Source organism: Belonocnema kinseyi, chromosome 1 (genome assembly GCF_010883055.1).
Source record: "Belonocnema kinseyi isolate 2016_QV_RU_SX_M_011 chromosome 1, B_treatae_v1, whole genome shotgun sequence".
Taxonomy (NCBI): domain Eukaryota; kingdom Metazoa; phylum Arthropoda; class Insecta; order Hymenoptera; family Cynipidae; genus Belonocnema; species Belonocnema kinseyi.
In genome coordinates, this window is record NC_046657.1 from 26,980,384 (window position 1) to 27,008,076 (window position 27,693).

At 25.4% G+C, this 27,693-nt stretch overlaps 1 protein-coding gene across 1 annotated transcript in view; it reads left to right on the top strand.

Moving 5' to 3' along the window:
- Positions 1–27,693, top strand: part of LOC117174184 (transmembrane protein 68-like) — a 44,897-nt gene that overhangs the window by 13,697 nt on the left and 3,507 nt on the right. The window contains exons 3-5 of the mRNA XM_033363034.1: positions 7,935–8,029; positions 15,745–16,106; positions 21,460–21,663. Of these exons, the coding sequence (XP_033218925.1) occupies positions 7,935–8,029; positions 15,745–16,106; positions 21,460–21,663 (661 nt within the window). The remainder of the gene's footprint in view (positions 1–7,934; positions 8,030–15,744; positions 16,107–21,459; positions 21,664–27,693) is intronic.

Here is a 27,693-nt window from a genome sequence, read left to right on the forward strand (position 1 = left end):
TGTGATGCGTCTGATAGACCAGAATCTATCAATCTATCATGAGCATCAATCGATCGATCCAAAATCGCCTATTAAAGAGCGACACAATGAGGAGAACGTTTCGAAATCTGACTTCTGGGTCGTATGATCAATCGGTCAATCGTCAATCAATCGACGGTGCGAAAGAAAAATGGCCGAGAGGCAGGCCGGCCAGCGATTGGCGCGGTCCTCTCGGCCACTCGCTTCGCTGATGGATGTGCGTGTCGGCTGCCCGGCCCATCCCTTCTACTCATCATGGTGAGCGCGCACCCGAACTGTCCAGCGACAAAATGGCGCGTCGGGCGAAGTCGCGCGAGCTTCGTGTGCGGCAAAATATGACAATGTCTTACAACGTACAAATTAATAATAACTAGCGAAGGACAATACAAGTATAGCACTTACAAGGACTACAAACGGTGAAATTTAAAAGATTTATCTTGCAGGGATATATTTATCAAGAAAAATTAAAACTATTCGATCTCGCCGGATAAAATGCTGAAAACTTAAAATTAAAATGAACTCGAGATATCGCATACTAAAATACATGAAACTTAAAATTAAAAGAAACACGATATTGAAAAGAAGAAAAAAAATACATTTGTAAGAAAAACCTAAAGTACAACAACTTATAAAACGACTCTTATATAATTAACCGTAATTAAATTAAACTATAAAATTTTAATACGAAATATCATAATGAAAAACAAAAATATAGTCTGTGCTTTCTAGCCCCGGTATTTAAAATAAAAGGAAATTTTAAAACACACAAGAATTACAATTAGTATTTTAATTTAATGGGGAATTTTTCTAAACGTATTGGTCACGTTGGGTTGGCGACCGCTGGTCGCTTTCCCAACGAGAAGGAAGAGAGAGAGAGAGATGACGTGGTGTGAGTCATGCTCACAAACCTGGCGCGTGACGGGGAAACGTTCCGTCACAGATGCGCCAGGTGTGATTTTACGACTCTCTTCCTTCCATTGACTAATGGAGAGAAAGCAAGGTCGTCTTATTGCCACTCTAAAGCAATTTAACCCAGCAGGTTTTCCCAGCCTGGGTTTATGTTTTGTAAACAAAGAAGTGGAATTATTCCAGGCAAATTGCTTCAGAGTGGTTCTCAACTATGGGGCCATAACATTTTCAGTTTAAAAAAATTAACGAATTTTTAACCAAATAGTTACATTTTCATCCAAACACCTAACATTTTAACAAAATAGTTAAACTTTTAAATAATTAGATAAATTTCTAACTAAAATAATGAATCTTCAACGAAAAAAAAATTAATTTGTAAAATTTCGTTCAACCTTAAAACAATTAGAGAAATGTGCAACAAAAAATATAAATTTTCAAACCAAAGAAAGAATTTTGAACAAAAGAATTCAATTTTCAACTAAAATGATGAATCTTTAGCACAAAAAATATCCATTTTCACCCAATTAGTTTAACATTTAACCAAGTAGTCGAATGCAAACAATTTTCAGCCAAGACAGAAAAAAAATTCAACTAAATTGTTGAATATTTTCAACAAAAAATTTTAAAAGACTGTTCCCTTGTAGTTTAAAAATCAATTAATTGGTTGAAAATTCGTGTTTTTTGTAAAACGTGAATCTTATTGGTTAAAAATTAATCTTTTGAACATAGAATTTATTGAATTTATTTTGTTGTTGTCGAAAATTAATTTTTTTAACAGAAAATTCAACTATGACATTTTTAGTCTTGCTGATTGAGGATTCAACAATTTTTCGGACAATTCTTATTTTTTCAAAACTAATTTATTGAAGTGAAAATTTAACTTTCCATTTTTTGTACAAAATTTATTGATATTCTTAATTACAATCTGTTTTGGTAGAGAACTCAGATATTTCCTTTTAATTACACTTATTTAAATTGGAAATAATTTTTTTAAATTATAAACTGAACCATCCCATTTTTTCGTTGAATATTAAGTTTATAATTGAAGCTTCATCTGTTTCTGTTTAAAAGGAACCTTTTTGATTGAAAATTCAATTATTTTCTTCAAATTTGTATATATATTTTTTTAAATTAATTTCTATAATGGTAAAATCTACTTATATTACTTTTGGTTGAAAAATTATATTTTTTAGATAAAAATCATATATTTGTTTGAAACCTTCTTTTTATATACTATTTTATATAAATTCAGTCATTAATTAATTAATTAATAATTAATTCAGCTATTTAAAAAAAAAAAACCTTTTCAGATTGTCAAAAACCAATTTCTTTAAAAGAAATTTCGATTCTACTATTTTTGTTGAAAATTGATATTTTAAATTGAAAATTGACCTCTTTTACTTAATAATTCAATTTTTTAATTTTTCTGTTTTGGTAGAAAATTAATCCTTTTGGTTTGAAGTTGATCTTTTTTCGTTAATGATTGAACTATTTGGAAACAAATTCATCTGTTTTCATACAGCATTTGGAAATTCAGAATTTTGTTGAAAATTGTCATTCTTGGTAGAAAAATAAACTTCCTAATTGAAATTTCATCTTTTTTTCAAGGATTCTATTATTTTGTTAAAAATTCCTTTTCTGCGAAAAATTAATTTATTTAAGATAAAATTCGATTATGCCATTTTTTATAAAAAAATAATATTAAAAAAAAATGGATCCTTTTTTGTTAAAAATTTATTTTTTTAAACCGTCTTTTTCAAGTAGGAAATTAATCTTCGAGGTTTAAAATTCATCTGTTTCATTGAGGGTTCATTTTTTTTTTTAATTCCTTCATAGTTAGTTAAAAATTAATTTATGTGAGATAAAATTGGATTATAACATTTATGCTGGATAATTGATATTTTAAAGTAAAATTGATCTTTTTTAGTTGAAAATTCAACCTTTTGTTTGAAAAAGCACATATTTCGATAAAAATTCAGGTTTTTGGTACGAAATTAGTCTTCTTGGTTGACAATTTATCTTTGTGATTAAGAACAAAACTATTAAGTTGCTCATTCCTTTTTTTTTGTTAAAAATCAAATTCTTTAACTGAAACTTTAACAATCCCACTTTCGGTGAAACATGTATCCGTTTGTTTGAAAGTTTAACTGTGTATTATCAAATTTATCTATTTTGATAAATTTCAACTTTTAACCAATTCGTTTAATTTTCTATTAAAGAAGATAAATCGCGAACAAAATAGTTAAACTTTTAACCACAGAAATGAATTTTCCAGCATTGTATAAATGATATACCTAAAATAAGATGAGCTTTTAACAAAATATATTATTTTTTAACAAAAGTTTTGAATTTTAAAGCCGGTAGGAACAATTTTAAACCAGAAAATATTAATTTTTAATAAAAAAATCAAGAGTGGGACGATGGTCGTGGGGGCTAAAGCGTAGGCTTTGGACCCACTCCTTCGGCTTGCGGGTTCGATTCCCGCCTCGCACTCTGGAAGAGTCTCGGTGGCCCATGCGGTGAACACTAGCCTAGCAAGGGAGTTGTTCATCTCCGGAGAGTCGTGGGACCGGTACCTCTAGAGAAAAAGGTTTTCTCTAAGTACTTAAGGCTGTTGCTCTTGGTGGTTCGGAACCCACCTTAAACTGTAGGTCCCCCTTCCACCACCAAGTAAGTGTGTGGAGGGTGTGTAAAGGAATAGAGAAGGTGTAAGAAAAATGTAAACCCTTAGGGGACACATTAGAAGCTTCCAAATAAAAAAATCAATTTAAATAAAAAATGAAACGTTTACCTTGTTAGTTAAAAAAATTAATTCTTATTAAAAAAAAAACGAATTTTCAACAAAATAGTTACATTTTTAACAAAAGAGTTCAGCCTAAAAATGACTTTTTATCCGTAGAAGATTAATTTTTTTTTTAAATAGAATAGTTAAATTTTCGACCAAAGAGGTGAATTTAAGACCAAAAGAATAATTTTTTTACAAAGTAGTTCAACTTTTAATCAAGCTTCTGAATTCATTTATGATTGAGAAAGGATAAGAAAAGAAAGGTCCGACAAGTCCGAAAAGAAAGGACGAGTTCGTTAACAGCCATTTTGGATAAAAATACAAATTTTGGAACCATTTTTTATACTTAAAATTTTTATTTACGGCTATTAATAATACTCAGAAGGCGACATGAAAAAAAAGTAAAGAAAAACATTGCTTTTTAAAACCCCTACAAGATTATCATACAAACTTTTTGGATTTTTTTGTAAAGTTGAAAATTCTAATTTTTATTGCACAAAAAATAATGAGATATAAAAAATCCCATTTTCTGGTCAAACTGTGCAGTATACAAAAGAAGATGAATCAACAAAAATTGTGATCTCAAAAAAGATCTACAAATGCGTAAATAATCACTACTTGATAGGAGGCGTACGTTTTGTTTTATTCGCGAAAAATAACATTGGAAATATAAAAAAAACATTGTGAAAAAACGATACAAGTTACGAAAAAGAATGATTTAACAAAAATTATTTACCCGAAAAAGAGCTACAAATTTATTATGAATTACTTTTTGACATGACACGTAGTTTTTGTTTTGATCATAAAAATGGTATTAAAAATAAAAATGAAAAATTTGTGGAAAAACAACAAAGGGTACAAAAGCAAATTGACAGAAAAAAGTTATTCGCCCAAAAAAGTGATACAAATTTGTATTCATTTATTACATTCTTATTATTTATGATGGAGAAAGTATTAGAATTGCCCGAAATTTGACACCACATATTTCAAATTTTGAACCAAATGACGCAAAATACGATAAAAAGTCTCAAAGAGAAATGATCGGTTTTGAAATATCCTACAAAATTTCTTTAAACCACTTTTCAATACCCGTGTAGAAATTTCCCCGGTTGACCCTAATACAACAAGGTTTCTGGTCGGATCCCGGCCGGGCTACCCCTGGCTGGGTTTCATGGGCAGGAACCGGGCGGGAGCCGGTCGGGCTACATTCTTGTCGAATCACGAGGTCCGGGGCCGGCCGGTTACTGGCCGGGCCAACCCTGGTTATATCCCATGGTCGAGAGCCGCCTGGGCACTGGTCAGGTTAATGTTTTTTAGAAATTACACATTTTTTAAGAGCCGTGATATTATCAAAGACGTGATTAAGGATGCTAGATGAATTATTATTTTAAAGATTTATTAGGTCAGTGAAACAAAAATGAGCTTTCTAAAATTCAAAAAAAGAAACATAAATTTTTTTCGAATAATTTAACACTTTAAATTAAACTGTTATCGATTCTGCTATTTGGAACAACAGAAATGATACAATTTTTATAAACGTCTTTATATTCAGACAATGTTTAGTCTGTACAATTTCAAATTTACCGCCATATATAGTGCCTGCTGTGTCTGTCATCTGCATAGACACTCAGTAATTTTCAGTTTCGCACCTGGAACGAGGATGCTCCTTGCAGTTTGCACTCACGGCGCGTCGTCTTTTCGAAGTTCACTAATAAAATCGAGACTCATGGTTAAAATCAACCTTATTTCAGTGATTAGTTTGATACCCCCACTTAGTGCGCAAATAATGATTATTTTAAATTAAAATACAGTGTTGTGTATACAGTTTTTACTTTCTTCCTTCCTAACCTTAAATCACCACGTGGCTTCCAGGTTGCTATGAGATTCTAGCATCAGGGAATAAAATTCTACTCCAATTTTCTTGCCAGAATTGGTTCATTTGATTTGAACTTTTAAAGTTCACCGTAATATTTACGATGAGCCTCAAAAGACAAAAAAAGTTACAATTTCTCGCCTGAAGCAACATTTCTTAACCGCTTTTTGGCCGGATTACCCGACCGCATCCCGGCCGGTATTGAAGCCGGGATCCGCCCAGTTTACCGTGACGTTTTTAGCCGGATCCCGACCAGATTCCCCGACCAGCGCTCAGCTTAAAGCGCGGCTATCCGGCTGGGACCCGGCCGGATCCCTGATTGGATTCCTACACGGGGCAATTAAGAGATAAATATTTTTGAAACTTTCCAATAATTTCTGATCTTTTAGTTTAAATTGAGAAATGTAAGGCAAAATATTTATATATTCTGATCAACCACTCGAGTAAAATTCAAAAATACATTTTTTCAATTTTAAAATGATGGGGTGCTTTATTTAAAAAATTGGGACATAATTTATATACATAGTAAGATACATAAATTTCTATAAAATATTATATAAAAAAATAATTTTATTATATAATTTTATCGTTTCATTATAATTTATTTAATTCATAATTAATTATTCAAACATATAAATTTACGAATTATTGTTTACTTAAATTAATAATAGTGAGGCAGGCGGTATTCCTATAAAATTTAACTCTACATCTAAAAACTCCAAATCGCTAATTATACATGTGAGAACGCTGTACGAAAAATTAATTATTTTAAATTTCAACTCAATATGTTTATCAATTAAAATTTTTAATGTCTTGAAACGTATACTTTCATTTAGTAGAATTTTTACCGCTTTTTTTCAAAACAGCAAAAAAATGTTATTCATAGACAGTAAATTTTAATTGCAAAATGACTAATTTTTTCCATAAAAGATGTCAGGAAAAAATATTTATTACGATACAATTACATTTTAATTCAAATTAAAAGTAAATCTTATGCATCTACATATTTTCTTGATGCAAAATTTATTTAAATAATTGATTCATTAATTGAAAATAATAAATCAAAATTCTCGATATAAAATTTGTATTTTATATTTTTAAGTATTTAATATTTACCGAATTAGTATCGACTATTTAGTCGACTTGTTCGACGGGTGAAGATTGCAGGGGCAAAGTAATTGGTTGGTCCGATTTTCGGGTTGAGAGGCATGGGGGATCGGCCAATTTTCGCCGGGAGCGCCTTCTACAATTAGTTCCTCGAACTATACACGTGCCGCATCTAGGCACTCATGTAGATATATTTAATGGTCCAAATAGCTCGTTTAAATGCTTTGAAGGCCTCAAAATGTCCTTTCCCAAATTGAAATAAAAATACGATCATAAGTAACAAGCAGAGAGGCTTAAATTGAAATACGAATTCGATCATAAACAACAAGCAGAGGCCCTGTATTGCGATTGCGGCGGTACGGGTGGCAAGGTGGTGGTAAAGGAGAAGCGTTGATTCGTATCATCGACCTCGAATTTTGATTCGATTATTATTCCCAACAGTGATCCAAAAATACTTGCGCATGCTTGAACTGTGCATCGCTCATTGGCTCTAGTTCACGTACGTATTTAAAAATCACGTACAGACGCACACCGTAGCCAATGAACGTCACTAAAATCTAAGCAAGCGCAGATCAAGGCAGCTCCATTGGGATCATTAACTTTAAGAAAACACGTGTAACGTTCCATTACTGACTAACTCACGAATGCCTCTGTCCAAAGATATTTTTTCTCTGTTGAGTATTTTATATATCAAACTTGAAATGATTTCAAAAAATTTGAAACCAAATATAGATTTTTAAATATTTAAAATAAAATGTTAAAGCTTTTCAAGGAGTTTGACAGATTTTAAGTTTTAAGATAGTAAAAAAATGTTCTGAAGATTCTTGGGAAAATTCAAAATAATTTTTTATTTGGAAAAATTAATTTCAACAGAAGATTTAAAAAAATTCTAACCAAAAACAAATTTCGATATATAGGTAAGAATTAAACAATTATTAATTTAAACAAGATACTAGTTAGCTTAAGAGATATTCAAAAGTTTTAAAAAGATTCGAACAAAATTTAGAACTTAAAAAAATTTAGAAAAATCTCAAACAAAATGTAGATTTTTAAAGATTACGAACCAAGAATTGAATAGCTTCTTAAGGATTTTAAAAAGTTTCAAGTGAAAAAATAAATATCTAAAGATTGCGGGGAAATATCTAAAATATTTTTTATTTTGAAAGATTTATTTTAAAAGCTAGAACACTTAATTTTTTATTTTCAGGAATTACTTAAAAAATTATTATATTTTTATTTCAGAGTAAGATTAAGAAAGGCTTATGACGCCGATTGGAAGGAAGCAGGAACCAAAGTGGTTGCAGCCCTTTGGGATGCCCATGGTTGGATTTGGCACGGTAAAAAATATAAATATTTATAACATAAAAAAAAATAGCCTGAGGGGTCTTTGTTTTTTGAAAAAATTCAAAAAAAGTAATTGTCCTGTGGATGCCATAGGCGCATTTAACGTCGCACAAAATATAAATCTTTATTCAATCCTTTTGAATAATTAAAGAACTAATTCTCATTTTAAAAAGTAGTTCTTGCTCTCTGAATGTGATAGTTGGATTTAGCAGGGTACAAAATATAAATCTTTAATCACTCTTAAAAATAAAAAATTGAGAACCTAATTTGTTTAATAGAAAAATATGTGTTGCCCTTTGGATGCCATGGTTGGATTTGGCGTAGTACAAATGATGAATCTTTATTTAATCCTCAACACCAAAAAGAAAGAAAAAAATCCTATTCTTTTAATTAAAAAGTAAGTGTCCTCTGGATGCTATATTCGGATTAATGGGTGTACAAAATATACATCTTTATTAAATCTTTTTGAATTATTAAAAAACTAATTGTTATAAAAAAAGTAGTTGTTGCCCTCTGGATATCATGCTTGTATTTGGCGTAGTACAAATTATGAATCTTTATTTAATCCTCAACAACAAAAAGAAATATTTAAAAACCTAATTCTTTTAATAAAAAAAGTAGTTAATCCTCTGAATGCCATCGTTGGATTTAGCGTGGTACGAAATATGAACCTTTATAAAATCATATAAATAATTGAGAACCTACAATTAGCCCGGAAGGTGTTGAAATTATTAGGTTCTGCATAGGGTTTATTTATAAATTATTGAGAACCTAATTTTTTAAATAGAAAAGTACTTGTTACCCTCTGGATGTCATAGTTAGATCTGGTTAGGTACAAAATATGAATCTTAATTACATCTTAAAAACAATACATTTGAAAACCTATTCCTTTCAATAAAAAAGTATTTGTTGTCCTCTGGATGCCATAGTTGAATCTGGCGTGGTACAAAATATGAATGTTTAATAAATCTTAAAAGAAATAAATGGAGAACCTAATTCTTTAAATAGAAAAATATTTGTCGCCCTCTGGATGCCATAGTTAGATTTTGCCCAGTACAAAATATGAATCTTAAAGCAGAAAAATAAATAAAGTGAGAACCTAATTCTTTTAATAGATTATTAGATTATTAGATTTATTTCTATAGATTTATATAGATTATTAGATTATTAGATTTTGCGCAGCACAAAATATGAATCTTTTTTAAAAATTAAAAAACTAATTTTTATAAAAAAGTAGTTATTGCCCTCTGGATGCAATTGTTGGATTTGTCGTAGTGCAAATGATGAATCTTTATTGAATTCTCAATAAAAAAAAGAAAGATTAAAAAACCTAATTCTTTCAATAAAAAGGTAGGTTTCGTCCTCTGGATGTCATACTTGAATTTGGCATGATACAAAACACGAATCTTTATAGCACCTTAAAAACGAAAAATTGAGAACCTAATCCTTTTATTAAACAAGTATTTGTTGCCCTCTGGATGACGTAGTTGGATTTGACGTGGTGCAAAATATGAATCTTTATTACATTAAACAAAAAAAAAGTTGGGAACCTAATCCGTCTAATAAAAAAGTAGTTTTTGTTCTCTGGATACCATAGTTGAATTTTGCGCGGTAGAAAATATGAATCATTATTAAATCATAGAAAGAAAAAATTGAGAACCTATTATCAGTCTGGAAGGTGTCGAAATTATTACGTTCTGCATATTTTTATTTATAAATTATTGAGAACCTAATTATTTTACTAGAAAAGCAGTTCTTACCCTCTGGATGCCATAATTGAATTTGACGTGGTACAAAATATGAATCTTTATTAGATCTTAAAAGAAAAAAAATGGAGAGCGTAATCTTTCTAATGAAAAAGTAGTTGTTGTCCTCTGGATGCCATAGTTGAGTTTGGCGTAGTACAAATGATGAATTTTTATTGAATCATCAACAGCAAAAAGAAAGATTCAAAAACCTAATTATTTTAATAAAAAAGTAGTGTTTGTCCTATGGACGCAATATCTGGATTTAACATGTTACGAAATATGGATGATTAAGAACCTAATTTTTTAATATAAAGTATTTGTTGTTCTCTGGATGTCATAGTTGAATTTGGCGTGGTACAAAATATAAATCTTCATTACATCTTAAAAACAAGAAATTGAAAAACCTAATCCTTTTAATAAAAAAGTAGTTGGTGTCCTCTGGATGCCATAGTTGAGTTTGGCGTAGTACAAATGATGAATTTTTATTGAATCATTAACAGCAAAAAGAAATATTCAAAAACCTAATTCTTTTAATAAAAAAGTAGTGTTTGTCCTATGGACGCAATATCTGGATTTAACATGTTACGAAATATGGATGATTAAGAACCTAATTTTTTAATATAAAGTATTTGTTGTTCTCTGGATGTCATAGTTGAATTTGGCGTGGTACAAAATATAAATCTTCATTACATCTTAAAAACAAGGAATTGAAAAACCTAATCCTTTTAATAAAAAAGTAGTTGGTGTGATCTGGATGCCATAGTTGGAGTAATAAAGGGGGGAAATGACAGGGAAATGAAGTAGCTCTCAGGAAAATTGGACATTGATATGGGTTTTATGTTATTTAAAAATCTTCTGATTGAAAAATTCTTCATTTTAGATTTTTATTTTCAGGCGTATATTTTTAATTTAAAGAAATTTAAGAATTATAAGAATTTAAAGCGAAATTGTTAAATTTATATGTAGAAATAATAATTGAACACTTATTATTTGTAGACGAAATTTGAGAAATTTTAAAAATTATTTAGCAGTTTTGAAAAGATTCAAAATTAATTTAAAACTTGAAATGATGTCAAGTAATTTAAACGAAGCGTGTGGACATTTTTTTCAGAACTTCTAAACATGTTTTAAAATAAATAGAATTTTTCCTACAATTTTTTTTAAATCCTGCAAATTTTTTTTTTAATCCTTAAAATCTTCCAGAGTCTTTTTTGACAATTTGGGAAATCTTTTTAAATATTGAAATAGTCTTTAAAAAAATTGTTCAAAATGAAAAATCAGTTTTAATTTTCCCAGGAAAATTAAGAAAATATTTTTATTCTTTCGGAGCCTTTTACAAGTCTTAAAAATATTGTAAATTTTTTGTTTTGTTTTCAACAATTTTAAAGAATTTTTAGATTTTAAGGTATTTTTAAATCCTCTAAGGCATTTTCAGAATTTTAATTTGAATTATTTTAGGGAATTTAAAAATATTCCAAGTTTTTTTTATTATTTCAATTCATTTGAAGTGATTTTAAAACTTTTGAACTATTTTAGGATAAAGAATTTTCTAGAATTTCTGAATATATTTTAAAATATTTTCCCTGATTTCAGAAAATATCATAGATTTCCATGGAATTTTATAATATTTTAGTGCATTTTTAAGAATTTATTCATGTAGTTTTTTGATTTTCAAGATTTGAAGAGATTTGAAATTCATCCTGAATTCTTTGGAATTCTCTTGAATTTTATGAATTCATCGGAAGTTTTTTAATTAACTTGAATTTCTATAAACATACTCTTTTCTACTTAATTCAATGGATGTTTTTTTTTTAGATTTTAAAAGTTTTAATTTAATTGATCCTGAGTATCAATTGATACTGTGATTAAAGGATTAGAAATATTTAAACATGTTTTTGTTTTCAAATTCGTCGGCATTTTCTAGAGCTTTAAAAAATTTCAGAGAAGTGTAAAGGATTTCAAATAAGTTGGATTATTTAAAAAGATTACAAAGAATTTTTTTTATTGATTTCAATCATTTAATGGGATTAAAAAGGTTTTGAAATACTTGGGGATATTGTAAAAGATTCTCAGGCGTTTTAAAGTGCTTTAAAAAATGTCAAGGGTTTTAAAAAGATACCAAAGATTCGAAATATTTTAGGAAATTACAAAAGATTCCCAGAATTTTTTCATTTATTTGTGTAGTTCTAATTACCAGAGATTTAAACAATTTTAAGGTATTTTCAGGGGTTTTAATAATTTTAAAGGATTTTCATATTTTAATAAATTTCAAAGAATTTTTCACAATACTTGAGGAATTTTGTATTCTGAAAAATAAATATAATATTTTTTTTTTCTTTTTTATAAAAAGAGCTAACTTTCAATCGAAATAGATTTTTTGAACAAAGTGGTTAATTTTAAACAAAAAAAGGTGACTTTTTAAGAACCTAGTTCAATTTTCAATCAAATAAATAAAATTTCAAACAATTTGTAGAATTTTTAAATAAACACCAAAAATATAATAGTAGACTTCTTATAAAAATTATTAACTTTCAAATATAAAAGATGAATTTTGTACAAAAGTATAAATTTTTCATCAAAAACGTTGACTTTTTCAAAAAAATCGTTCAATTTTCACAAAATTTTTTTCTTAAGTAAAAGAGATTATTTATTAAACAAAAATACAATAATAGACTTTTCAAATAAAAGGAATTAATCTTCAATAAAAAAAGATGAATGTCCAACCTAAAAGTATGAATTTTCAATTTAAAAAAATGAACTTTCTGCCAAAAAATATAATTTTTCGTCCAAAAACGATTACTTTTTAACAAAAGACTTTAATTTTCAATAAAACAGTTAAATCTTTGACTAAATAGTAGAATTTGTAACCAAAAAGTAGAATTATGAACCAAAAAAAATGTTTTCTTTTGGTTAAAAAATTAAATTAAAAATTCGTTTTGTTGTAAACAAGTTATTTAAAACTACAAATTCAAATATTTTCTTAAAAAAGTAAACTGATTAATTGTAAATAAACTTTTTTGTTGTCATTTCATGTTCTTGTTTTTAAAATTAAATTGTTTGATAGATAATTAGGCCTTTTTGCTTGCAAATTTAACTAATTGGTATAAAATTAAACTGTTTTGTAGAAAAATCGTTTTTGTTTTTATTGAAAATTCATTCTCAATGAAAATTTATCTACTCAATTTATTTTTTATTAAATTTTTGTCATGAAAATATTTTGTCATGAAAATGAAACTTCTTAGTTGAAGATTGATCTATTTTGGTTGAGGATTAAACTATTTTCTTGAAAATTAAAAAATTTGGTATAAAATTCAACTTTTTTGGTAGAAAATTCATTTTTATCGATGTTATTTTAATTGAAAATTAATTTTTCTCAGTACAAATTCATCTGCTTAATTTTTTGGTTAAAAATTGAATTTTTATGGTTTAAAAATGAAGACTATTCATATTTTTTGTTTGAAAAATCAGCAATTTGGTAACGGATTTAACTGTGTTGTAAATAATTAAAGGGTTTTGTAAAAAATAGTTTTTACTTTTTTAAACTGAGAATTAGTTCTCAGTGGAAATGTAAATACATAATTTTAGAAAAAATTTCACCTATTCTCCTTTTTTGACGACAATAGGTACTTTGATGACTGTTATGTTAAAAAAGGCTAGATGAATGATCAAGTTTTTTACATATTTAATCTATTTATTTTATGAAGAAACATAAAAATAGTAAAAAATACATTGAAGTAAAAAAGAGGAACATAACCCGCAACAAGTTTCAATTTTTCTGTCTTTCATATTGGGACACAATAAACATCCCGCATAGGTTTTTAAAATTACAGGTGACGGATTTTCGTCTGCTGGTCGTCTTGTATCAATCAAAAATTAATAATTTTTCAATAAAAATGTTTGCTTCAAAATCACTTTTTTGGTCACTATATGCACTGTGGGTGTTTGATACCCAGCCTTTTTGAGACATCTACTTTAAGCATATACTTAACTTGAAGTTAGTGTTATCAATTAACGGTAGATGGCGACACTTAATTTTGTTAGATTTCGTGCGTCGTCTGAGTGTTTGAATTTTTTTTGGGTATCTAACACTAGAGTTCTGAGCCGGTTATATTACTTTGAGAACGGTAACGAGAATGAGAATATTACGGAGAATATAACCGAGAAATACATTATCTGAGGATTTATGAGAATCCCAGAATTTATTTTAATTAATAGAAAATTGAATTTTTTTGTTAACTTTTCGATTGAAAATTCAACTTTTTTTAAAGTTTGTCTTTTTTATTTTAAAGTTTACCTGTTTTAGCAGAAATTATATATTTTTTTGATAAAAATGCAACGGCTTGGTTAGAAATTAAGCTAGTGTACTGTTTTCTTGAAAACTGAACTATTTCGTAGAAAATTTACTTTTTGTTTAAAATTTATATTTTGTTGTTGACAAATGAACTGAAATATTTTCTGGATGAAAGCAACAATTATAAAAAAAAAATAGGTTTTTTATTACAAATTCATCTGTTTTAGTACAAAATTGATCTTTTTTGTATAAAAATGCAACTTTTTGGTAGAGAATTTAACTATTTTGTTAAAAACTTACCCTTTTTGGTTAATAAAAAATTCGTCTTTGTGGATTGAAACTTTAATTTTTTTCGTAGAAGCTTATTTTTTGGTTACAAAAATTCAATTTTTGATGTTACTAAGTTAACTGGAATCTTCTTTGGATGAAAACTCAACTTTTTTATAATAAAAAATTCTTCTGTCTCAAGATAAATTTCATATTTTTTGATAAAAATGCAACTATTTGCTAGAGTAGAAAATTATTTCTTGTTAAAAAATTGATAGTTTGATCGTGAAAACTCGACTAAAATCTTTTTCAACCGAAAATTCATCTATTTTTTTTGACAATTTATCTTTTTGATTTAAAACTTCATCTGCTAAAGAAGAAAATTTATTTTTCGTATGAAAATGCTTAAAACTTTAATTATTTTTTTAAACTTATTCTTTTTCAATTGGAGATTTAACTACTTGGATAAAAGTTAAACTACATTGTCAAATTTTTCTTTATTGAAGGCTTATGTCTGGTTGAAAATTTAACTGTTTAGTGGAAAATACTTCTTTTTTCTTATTTATAATTCATTTTTTAACAGTAAATGTAACTTTTCCATTTTTTTAAGATTGATATTTTTTATTTAAAAATTCGCGTTTTTTTGTGGAAGAAAATGATTTTTTAGTTTGAAATTTTCAGTCATATTTTTTGTTTAAAAATTGAATTATTGTAAAGAAAATCTTTCTTCTGGTTTGAAGGTTCAATAATTTAAATAAACTTTTATTTATTTTTTTAGTGAAAAATCTTTATTTGTTGGAAATTCGTCTTTTTTGTTTTAAAATTCCTATCTTTTGTCATTTTAGGTTGAATATTGAACTATTATATTAAAAATTCAATTATTTTGTTTTGGTTTTGTTTAAAATAAATTAATACATTTGAAATTTTTAAAATTGTATATGAAACACTGTTTTATTCCGCTAATACAATATTCGATGGTAAAAATATCATCAGATTAAAATGCTGATATTTGAATATTAATTATTTGAAATGAAAAATTAGTCGAAAAATCAGAGAATTTTGAAAAGGTCATGCGTCTAAGATTTCCGGGAGTGGGGTCTTCTTATTTTACTTCGTGGTATTTGTTAAGTAATGTGAGGCAATTGAATTTTGATATAATCTGAACAGTAAAAATATTGTTAAAAATCATAAATTCTTAAATTCTTTTAAATTATTTTATAATTATTTATTTTTGTGTTGAATCGAACAAATTTCTAGTAGAAAGCCTGTTTAATTACTTTAATTTTTATTACTTTCAATGGAAAAATGTTTAGAAAAGAGTTCGTTAAAATTTTGTTTTTTTTTATTTTATTGACCGGAAAAAATGTTAGCGAGCGGAAAAAAGCCTGATTTTTGTTTTCAGGGTACGAAGTGGTGGGACTGGAGAATATTCCAGTGGACCAGCCGATTTTATTTGTCTACTACCACGGAGCGATTCCGATCGATCTGTACTATTTCTTGTCCAGGGTGCTACTTTTTCATTCGAAACTGATTCACACGGTCGCGGATCGGTTGCTTTTCAAGGTCCCCGGATGGTCCGTGATATCGGACGTGCTCAAGGTCATTCCTGGCACCGTCCAGATTTGTTCTTCCATTTTGAAGGAGGGAAACATGCTTGCCATTTCTCCAGGTGGCGTCTATGAGGCCCAATTTAGTGATTCCTATTATAGACTCTTGTGGAAAAGACGACTTGGATTCGCCAAAGTTGCTCTTGACGCTAAAGTGGTAATTGCAATTAATTTTCTTAATTATTATCAATTAATAGATAATTATTAAATTCGTATCTTTGGGTTGTAAATTCCGAACGATTTCATTTTTCATCGATCATTTTTTTATTGTTTTAAATTCAAACTACAGTGACACCCTTCAATAGCCCTCCCTTCGATAGCTCTTCCGAGAATTGACGCTGCGCCGCAGGTAGGTATAACAGAAGCTGCGCGGAGCGTGCTATAATGAGGTAGTTCCCACCCATCGTCAGTCCCGAAATCGGCACTATAGAAGAGTTTCACTGTATTTCGAAGGAAATTAATGTTTTTTTGTTTTTTTTTTTTTAAATTCTTCTATTCCGGTTTATAGATTAACTGCTTTCTCAAAGATTCGACTGTTAGGCTTGATCTTTTTCAATTATGGTATCATTCAGTTTAGAATGCGTAATTCGAAAATCTTTCACTCAACAAATTTTCCTTTTTAGATTTTTAATGTTTAAGGTACATTTCAATTTTTAGAAGTTTAAAATTCAGTTTTAAAGACTTGAACAATTAAAAATTAGAAGCGTTTAAAATCAAAGACTTTTTATTAAAACAAAAAATTTTAGTTGATCAACTTTGGATATAAATTAATTCATGATTTAAAAAATTCAAAATTACTTAAAAATTTGAAATGATTTCGAATAATTTAAACAACAAAAAATTTATATTCATTTTAAAAATTTTGACAGGCTTCAGAAGATTTAAAAACATTTGCTAGGAAAATTGAAAATGATTTTTTATTTTCATAATCTAATTTTTATGAAAATTTTCAAAAATATTTATAAAGGCTCACAAAATGTCAAAAATGAATGTGGAAGATTTTAAGAAAACTTCTTTTATTTGGTAGAATTAAAAAAAAGAGTATTTTGAAAAAATGTAAAACAGCATGTAGATGTTTCAAGATTTTGAAATAAAATTTCGAAGCGTTTCAAGGATTTTTACACTATTTCAAATAAAAATAATTTAAATTTTATTTTGAACATGGAATTTTCAATTTTTGACAAATTTCTAGTTGGAACTGGAATTTATTCAGAAAAAAAATTCTGACTTGGAAACGGGAATTTTCAAATTTAAACAAATTCCGAGGTAGTACTGGAAATTTTCGAAAAGGAATAAAATTCTGAATTGGAACAGGAACTTTTTCCAAAGAATTCTAATTCTGAGTTGAAGCAGGGAATTTTCAAATTTTAACTAATTCTGAGTTTAAATTGGTATTTATCCAAAAGAATTATAATTTTTCTTGGAACAGAGAATTTGAAAATATAAATAAATTCCGAACTGGACCAGGGAATTTATTTAAATAATGAATTCTAATTCTAAGTTGAAACGGGATATTTTCGAAAAAAAATTAAAAATAAAAAAGAATTAAATTGATATAAAAGAAAAAAATTTTAAACCCAAAAAGACGACTTTCCAACAAATAAAAATTTTTCACTCAAAAAATAAATAAAATTTTATCTAAATTATTGAACCTTTAAGCTGGAAAACAAATTTTATCTACAAAAATTTAATTTTTAAACAAAAAATATGGCTTTTCAGCCAAAAATTAATTTTCAACGATACTGATGCATTTTTACAAAAAAAAAAATTTCAAACCAAAAAAGATGAATTAAAAAAAAAATGGAAAATTTATATTTTCCGTTAAAAAATAAAAGTTGTATCAGTTGAAATGGATAATTTTCGAAAAGAATTATAATTTTTTATTTGAACAGGGATTTTTTCAAAAGAATTTTATTTCTAAATTGAAATGAAAAATTTTCTTAAAAATTAAAATTCTGGATTTTTCAATTTCTAACAAATTCTGAGCTGCAATTAGAATTTAAAATCGCTTAAAATGGTATAATTTTGAAAATTTTTCAACTCATTGATTGGTTCTTCGATCTAAAATCTATAAAACTTTAAAATTTTGAATTTGGCATTTGAACTGCATTTAATTAAAAATGTTTGCGAACCGTGAAAATCCGGAAAATGAATAGGAATTTGTTTCTTTAATTAAAATGTCCGACTCAACAATTATTTTACCAAAAAATACGAATTTTCAATAAAAAAACATGCATTATTAATTAAAAAAGATTAATTTTCAACCGATAATGACGAATTTTCAAAGAAATAGTTTAATTTTAATCTAAAGAATATAAATTAAAAATAAATTTTAATAATTTCTACGTAAATGATAAATCTTCAAGAAAAGAGATGAATTTTTGACGCAATAGATGATTTATCAACCAAAAAGTTGGATTTTCGACCAAATCTTTAAAATTCTAACCAAAAAGATGAATTTTAAACGAAAATTATGAATCTTTCCCCCATGAAATGAATTTTTAAACAACAAAATATATCAATTATTAGTTACAGAAACAACATTTTTAACAAAAATGATGAATCTTTCACCGAAAAAAATTAATTTTTTAACCAAAATATTGAATTTTTTACTAAAAAGTTGATTTTTTGACCAAAAAGATGAATTTTCAGATAAGAAGATTAATTTTATATAAAAAAGAGCGAATTTTCAACCACGAAAATTAATTTTCTACAAAAAATCTTTTTACAAAATACATTAATGTCCAATCAAATAGTTAAATTTTCAATAAAAAAAAACTTTTTAACCAAAAATCGAATAGACAAAGAAGATTAATTTTCTACAAAAAAGGCGAATTTTCAACCAAAAAGATAAATTTTCTACAAAATACATGATTTTTAACCAAAGAATTGAATTTTCATCTAAAAAGGATTAATTTACAGTAAAAAATTGAATTTTTTAGTTTTTCGTTAAGGAAATTATTTTCAATCAACAAACAAAGAATTTTCAACATAAAAGTTCATTTTTTAATGAATTAAAAAAGAATGATTTTTTTAAAATTATTTAACATTATTTAAAAATTAATTGTATGCTTTTTCAAAAAAAGAGTTGAATTTTTAAACCTTAAAATTTAAAGCAAACATGAAATAGTTATAAATTCATTTTAAAAAATTTTTTCAAAAAAACAAGTGGAATTTTCAAGAAAATAAATAAATTTTCAACCAAAGAAATACATTTTTAACCAAAATGATGAATCTTTCACTCAAGACAGTGAATTTTTGACATTTAAAGAAAAATTAATTTTCAATCAAACAAAAAACGAGTTTTTTTTAGAAAACTTTTGCGATCAAGAAAATGAATTTTCTACCAAAAAACTCTAATTTTAATAGAATCATAAAAATGGAACAGTTAAGATTTGAATTGCAAAAATTAATTTTTAATCCAAAAAAAGGATTTTTAACAAAAATAGATAGATGTTCAAAACTAACAAAATTATTTTTCTCTTAAAAAGACGAATTTTCCTAAAATAAGTAAATTTTGAACTAAAAAAAGTATCTTTTAAACAAAAAATGGAATTTTTTTTCTGCTATTTCTATTTTCATATATGTCATAGAGTTTTGATGTGTTTATATTTTATATTATCTTCTTCAAAATTGTAAATTTATTGTAAAATTTTAATAGTTATATTTTCAGTTAAGAAAATTAATTTTCCACTGAAATTATGAATCTTCAACCCAAAATATTAATTTTCTACCAAGAAAGTCGAATTTTCAAGTAAAAATAATGTAAGTTTTATAATTGAAATTAAACTATAGGTGAAATAGTAAATTTCTTTTGTAAAAAAATTAATTTTCAAACCGATAATGACGAAATTTCAATCAATTTTAAATTAAAAAATATAAATTTAGAAAAAAATGTCTACTAAATCTTCAAGAAAAAATATGAATTTTGTAACCCAATAGATGATTTGTCAACTAAAAAGATGAATTTTTAAAAAATTGGCTGAACTTTTACCCAAAAAGATAAATTTTTTACAAAGAAAGGCAATCCTTAAAAAAATGTGTGAATTTTCAGCCAGAAAGATACATTTTCTATATAAAAAAAAAACAAAAAAAAAATACATTTTCAATGAAAATTATAAGTCTTTACCTCAAAACCTGAATTTTTAAACAAATAGTTGAATTTCTCATCTAAACGAAAATTTATTTTCTACAAAAAAATTAACTTTTTATTTAATGCATTAATTTTGAATCAAACAATTAACTTTTTATCTAAAAACGGTATTTGGTTCAAAAGTTCAAACATTTTGAAAATTGAAAATTAGTTGTTTTTTTGTTTGAAGATTTTTTTTAACTAAAAATTTAAATTTTTCATGTGCTGTGAAAAATTATCTTTTTTAAATAAAAAATCCTCTTTTGTGTTGGAAATTAATATTTTTGTTGAAAATTTATCATTTTTAAGTTAAAAATTCATAAGTTTCTTTGAAAATGTACTATTTTCTTGAAAACTACTTTTTTTCATTTTTTTTAAACTGCAAATTTTGCAAATTCCAGTTGAATATTCCATAATTTCATTTCAAAACTTATCTCTTTCGTTGAAAAATAATTTTTTAAGTTAAAAATTAAACCATTTAATTTTTGATTTATAATTTATCTTCTTTAGTTAAAAATTCGCCTCTTTTTATAGAAATTGTTTGAAAATTCGTCATTTTCTTAGAAAATGTAACAATTTAAACAAAAATTCTTTTGCTTGAAAAATAATTTTTTAAACTGAAAATTCTACTATTCAATTTTTTTTAATTCAATAAAAATTTGTCTTTTCTAGTTAAAAATTCAACTTTTATGTTGAAAATTAATGTTTTTTATTTTGAAATCTTCTTTTTTGGTGGAAAATTGATGTTCTTGTTTGAAATTCAAGTATTCCAGTTAAATATTTATCATTTTAGTTAAAAATGCATCTTTTTGGTGGAAAATAAATTTATTGGTTAAAAGTTAAACTCTTTTCTTAAAAATTCATTTTAAAAATTTAAAATTCATCTATTCTAGTCTAAAATTAATGATTTTATTGCAAAATTTATCCCTTTCGTTAAAAAGTTACTTTATTTTGTGAAAAATTAATGATCTTAAATGAAAATTTAAATTATTCCATTTTTAGTTGATAACTGATTTTTTTTAGTTCAAAATTCAATTATTGATTAGAAATTCATTTATTTTGTTGAAAAATTCTTTTTGAAAAATAGAAAATTAATCTTTTTGGTCGAAATTTCAACCATTTAGTTAATTTTTTTTTTAATTAAAAAAATTCAAAAGAAAAGAAATTCAAAATTCAAGAAATTCAAAATTCAAGAAATGATTTATTATGTTCTTTTATGATAACAAAAAGTTGACTATACTTCTTTAATTTTCATTACTATTGTGGAAATCGAATCGAAGAATCAAGAAAATGATTTAAAAAAAAAAGACAATAAAAATGAAAGCCGAATTTTTCTACAATAATGAAAAAAAAAAAATGGAAAAAATTTGAATTCCAGTCCATCATACCAATATTCACGAGAAACATTAGAGAGGCTTTTAGAACGATAAGTTGGGGCAGAAGATTTTGGTTGAGATTATACGCAGCCACAAGGGTCCCTTTTGCCCCGATTTATGGTGGATTTCCAGTAAAGCTCAAGACTTTTGTCGGCAAACCGATTCCATATGATGGGACTCTCACGCCCGAACAACTTCAGATAAAGGTAAAAATTCATTTTATTTATTTTTTAAAACTAGTTTTAATTAATTATTTTAATTTTAAATTATTTGAGTTTTTTACGACGAAAATTCAAGTAAAAATCGAGGGGTTGACCTCTTTACTTTTCAATGTACGCCCGATTTCAGAAGTTCAAAATATTTAAAAAGGTTTGAAAAAGATTTTAAAGATATCAATTTCAAAAGATTTCACGGATTTCGAAGGTTTTAAAATATTTCAAAAATTTCGAAATTTTTCATAATTATTTCGCAAATATTATCACGATTTTTTAAAGATTGCAGCAATTTCAAAAGTTTTTTTTTTATAATGATTTCACAGAGATAGATTTCACAAATAATTCAGATTATTTCCATGATTTACAAAAAACGGAGCAAAGATTTAGAAAGTTTTTACAATTATTTTGCAAATATTAAAAAAATTACACAAGATTTCACAGCTTTAAAAATATTTTAACTATTTCATAAATTTTGAATGATTTAAAAAAATCGTGCAAAGATTTTGAGAGTTGTCACAATTATTTTTCAAATATTTTCAGATTCTTAAAAGATTTTAACGATTTAAAAATATTTTATTGGTTTTATAGGTTTCAGAAGATTAAAATGATTTCCAAAAATCGCACAAAAATCTCGAAAGTTTTCACAATTATTTCGTAAATATTATCACGATTTTAAAAGATTTCAGCGATTTCAAATCTTTTTTTTTTTTACAAATATTTCACAGCTTTCTCAGAAAATTTGAGTGATTTCGAAAAATCTCGCAAAGATTTCGAAAGTTATCACAATTATTTTGAAATTCTTTTTTAAATTTCACAGGTTTAAGAAATTTTGAATATTTAAAAAAAATGTCGAAAAGATATTGAAAGTTTTCACAATTTTTGACAAATATTTTCGCAATTTTGAAAGATTTCAGCGATTTCAAAAGTTTTTTTTACAAAGATTTCACAAAGATTTCACAAAAATTTCACAAATATTTCAGAAGATTTATAAGATTTCGAAAAATTGCTCAAAGTTTTCAAATTTTTTCACAATTATTTTGCAAATACTTCAACAATTTTAAAAGATTTCAAAGATGTTCAAGATTTCACAAATATTTCCGAAGATTTCCATGATTTTGAAAATTCGCGCAAAGATTTAAAAAGTTTTCACAATTATTTTTCAAATTAAAAAAAAAATTTCAAAGATTTCACAGCTTTAAAAAATTTTCAACGATTTTGAAAAGATTTTAAAGAAGTCAAATGATTTAAGTGCTTTCACAGGTTTCGGAAATTTTCAATAATCTCAAAAAATCGCGGAAAGATATTGTAAGTTTTCAGAATTTTTTCCAAATATTTTCACAATTTTAAAGGATTTTACAAATATTGCAGAAGGTTTTAATGATTTCAAAAAATCGTGCAAAGTTTTCGAAAGTTTTAACAATTATTTTTGAAAATATTTCAACAATTTAAAAAAATGTTAAAGATATTCCACAGATTTCACAAAAATTTCCGAAGATTTAAATGATTTTTAACAACCGCGCAAAGATTTCAAAAGTTTTCACAATTATTTTGAAAATTTTAAAAAAATTTCGAAATATTTCACAGCTTTAAAAATATTTGAACGGATTTGCAAAGATTTTAAGCATGTTAAAATATTTCAGTGATTTCACAGATTTCAGAAATTTTCAAGGATTTCAAAAAATCGCGGAAAAATACCAAAAGTTTTCATAATTATTTTGCAAATATTTAAAAAATTTCGCAAGATTTCACAGCTTTCAAAAAATTTTAACTATTTCGCAAAGATTTTAAAGATGTTAAAATATTTCAATGATTTCACAGATTTTTATAAATTTTTAATGATTCAAAAAAATCGCGCAAAGATTTTGAAAGTTTTCACAATTATTTTGGTAAATATTTTAATAATTTCCAAAGATTTTTTCACGCCTTTTAAAGTATTAAAAATATTTCAAAGATGTTCAAAGATTTTTGAGATTTCACAGGTTTCTGAAATTTTCAATGATTTCAAAAAATCGCACAAAGATTCTGAAAGTTTTCACAAGTATTTCAACGACTTCAGTGATTTTGAATTATTTTTCAAAAACTTCAAAAGCTTTCACAATTATTTTGCAAATATTTTTACGATTTTAAAAGATTTCAGCCATTTCAAATGTTTTTTTACGAGGATTTCACCAAAATTTGAAAAGATTTCAATGATTTCAAAAATCGCGCAAAGATTTCGAAAGTTTTCACAATTATTTTTGCAAATATTTTAATAATTTCCAAAGATTTTTCCACACATTTTAAAATATTCCAAATATTTTAAAGATGTAAAAGATTTTTGTGATTTTACAGGTTTCTGAAATCGCGCAAAGATTCTGAAAGTTTTCACAATTATTTTACAAATATTTCAAAGATTTCAGTGAATTTGAAATATTTTTCAGACTTCGAAAGCTTTCAGAATTATTTTGCAAATATTTTAACAATTTAGACAGATTTCACAGATGTTAAATTATTTCAAAAATTTCATAAAGATTTAAAGTGATTTTAGCGATTTAACAGATTTCATAAATTTTCCATTATTTCGAAAAATCGTGCAAAGATTTCGAAAATTTTTACAGTTATTTGGCAAATATTTTTCACAATTTTAACAAATTTCAAAGTTGTTCACAATTTTCACAAGAATTCCACAAATATTTCCGAAGTTTTCAATGATTTCAAAAAATCGCAGAAAGATTTTGAAAGTTTTCACAATTATTTTGCAAATATTTTAATAATTTCGAAAGATTTCGTCACAGAGTTTAAAAGATTTTAAATATTTCAAAGATGTTAAAAGATTTTTGTGATTTTACAGGTTTCTGAAATTTTCAATGATTCAAAAAAAATCGCGCAGATTTCGCAATATTTCTCAAATATTTAAAGTATTTCAAACGATCTCGAAAAGATTTCGAAATGTTTCACAAATTTAAAAAAAATTTTTTTAATGATTTCAGTGACTCCACAGGTTTCAGAAGATTACAATTTGTTTTTTTTTCGTTTGCAAATATATTTCGAATCTTTTCACAAATAATTTTAAAAAATTGAAAAGTTATATTTTCAAAGAAAAAAATTAATTTTTCACTAAAAACTAACGAATTTTTAACGAAAATTTAAAATTATTTTTATCAAAGTAGTTTAATTTTCAACATAAAAAGACGAATGTTCAAGAAATGGAGAATTTTCAACAAAAAATTACTTTTTCACAAAGTTGGTAAATTTTGCATAATGCACATTAATTTTTAATCAAATAGTTAAATTGTTAACTAAAAATGATAATTGTTTAACAAAAAATATAATACTTATCTTTTCAATTAAAAAATTAATTTAATTAACTTAATATTTTCACGATTTTTTAAGATTTCGGCGATTACAAATGTTTTTACAAAGACTTCACAAATATTTCCGAAGATTTCAATGATTTTAAAAATCACCAAAACTTTTCGGAAGTTTTCAAAATTGTTGACAAATATTTGTAAAATATTTCACAGATTTAAAAATATTTTAGTGATTTCACAGGTTACAGAAGATTTCAGTGATTTAAAAAAATCATGCAGAGATTTAGAAAGTTTGTACAATTATTTCACAAATATTTTTACAGTTTCAAAATATTTTACAGATTTGACAGATTTCACATATTTCATAAATTTTCAATTATTTAAAAAAATCGCGCAAATATTCCGAAATTTTTCACAATTATTTTACAAATATTGAATAGGTTTCAAAAGATTTCAGTGATTTTCAAATATTTTTCAAAGATTTCGAAAATTTTCACAATTGTTTACAAATATTTTTTAAAAATTTCGAAATATTTGATAGCATTACACATATTTTACCAATTTCGAAGATTTTAAAGATGTGAAAAGGTTTCAGCGACTTCACAAATTTCATAAATTTTCTATGATTGAAAAAAATTGTGCAAAGATTCTGAAAGTTGTCACAAATATTTCAAAGGTTTTAAAAGATTTCAGTGATTTTGAATGATTTCACAACTTTAAAAATATTTTACCGTTTTCGCAAAAATTTTAAAAAATCGCCCAAAGATTTCGAAAATTTTCACAATTATTTTACTAATACTTTCACAATTTAAAAAGATTCCAGTGATTTAAAAATATTTTACAAAGAATTCGACAGTTTTCATAATTATTTTACAAATACTTGAACAATTTTTGTTGTTTTTACAATTATTTTGCAAATTTTATGAATATTTCAAAATATTTCAGTGATTTAAAAATATTTTACAAAAGATTTCGAAATTTTTCACAATTGTTTACAAATGTTTAAAAAAATTTCGAAATATTTCACAGCTTAAAAAATATTTTACTGATTTCGCAAAGATTTCAAAGATATTGAAAGATTTCAGTAACTTCACAGACTTCAGAAATTTACAAAGATTAAAAAAAAATCGCGCAAATATTAAAAAAATGTTCACAAAATATTTGAAAGATTTCATTGATTTTTAAGTATTTCGCAAAGATTTCGAAAGTTTTCACAATTATTTCGTAAATATTTAAAAAATTCGAAATATTTTACAGCTTTAAAAATATTTGACCGTTTTCGAAAAGATTTTTTCACAGGTTTCCGAAGATTTCAATGATTTAAAAAAATAGCGCAAAGAATTCGAAAGTTTTCACAATTATTTTACAAATATTTAAAAGTTTTAAAAAGATTTGAGTGATTTTAAAATATTTTGCAAAGTTTTCACAATTTTTTGCTAATATTTTTTTTTATTTCGAAATATTTCACAACTTAAAAAATATTTTACCGATTTCGCAAAGATTTTAAAGATGTTAAAATATTTCAGTGATTTTACAGATTTAAAAAAATTTTTAACGATTTCAAAAAATGAAGCAAAGATTCCGAAAGTTATTACAAATATTTAAAATGTTTCAAACGATTTCAGTGATTTTCAAATATTTCGCAAAGATTTCACAATTGTTTACAAATTTGTTTTTAAAATTTCGAAATATTTCACAGCTTAAAAAATATTTTACCGATTTCGCAAAGATTTTAAAGATGTAAAATATTTGAGTGATTTCACAGATTTCATACATTTTCAAAGATTTAAAAAAATCGTGCAAAGATTCCGAAAGTTTTCACAATGATTTTATAAATATTTCAAAGATTTCAGTGATTTTTAAGTATTTGATAGCATTAAAAAGATTTTACCGATTGCACAAAGATTTAAAAAATGTTTTATAATTGTTCAATGATTTAAAAAAAGCACGCAAAGATTTAAAAATTTTTAACAATTATTTAACAGTTTAAAAAGATTTTACAGATTTCAAAGATGTTAAAAAATTTCACAAAAATTTCACTGGGTTAGATTTCACAAATATTTCAAAAGATTTGAATGATTTAATAAATCGCGCAAAGATTCCGAAAGTATTCACGATTATTTCACAAATATTTAAAAGGTTTCAAAGATTTCAGGGATTTTGAAATATTTCGCAAATATTTTGAAATATTTCAGTTATTTTGCAAATATTTAAAATATTTCAAAATATATCAAACTTTTTTATAAGGTTTCAACAATTTTGCAAAGATTTTAAAAATGTCAAAATATTTAAGTGATTTTCCAGATTTAATAAATTTTCAACGATTTCAAGAAATTGATAGAAAATTTTAACAATTATTTCAAATATTTCAGTGGTTTTTAAAGATTTCGCAAAGATTTCGAAAGTTTTTACAATTGTTTACAAATAGTTTTTTAAATTTCGAAATATTTGATAGCATTAAAAATATTTGACCGATTTTGCAAAGATTTTAAAAATGTTAAAGATTTTAATGATTTCACAGATTTTATAAGTTTTCACCGATTAAAAAAATTGGTGTAAAGATTCCGAAAATTTGCACAATTATTTGACAAATATTTAAAAAGATTTAAGTGATTTTTAAATTTGTTTAGAAATATTTTAAAAAGTTTTCGAAGTATTTCACAGTTTCAGAAATATTTGACCGATTTCGCAAAAATTTTAAATATTTTAAAAGATTTAAGTGATTTCACAG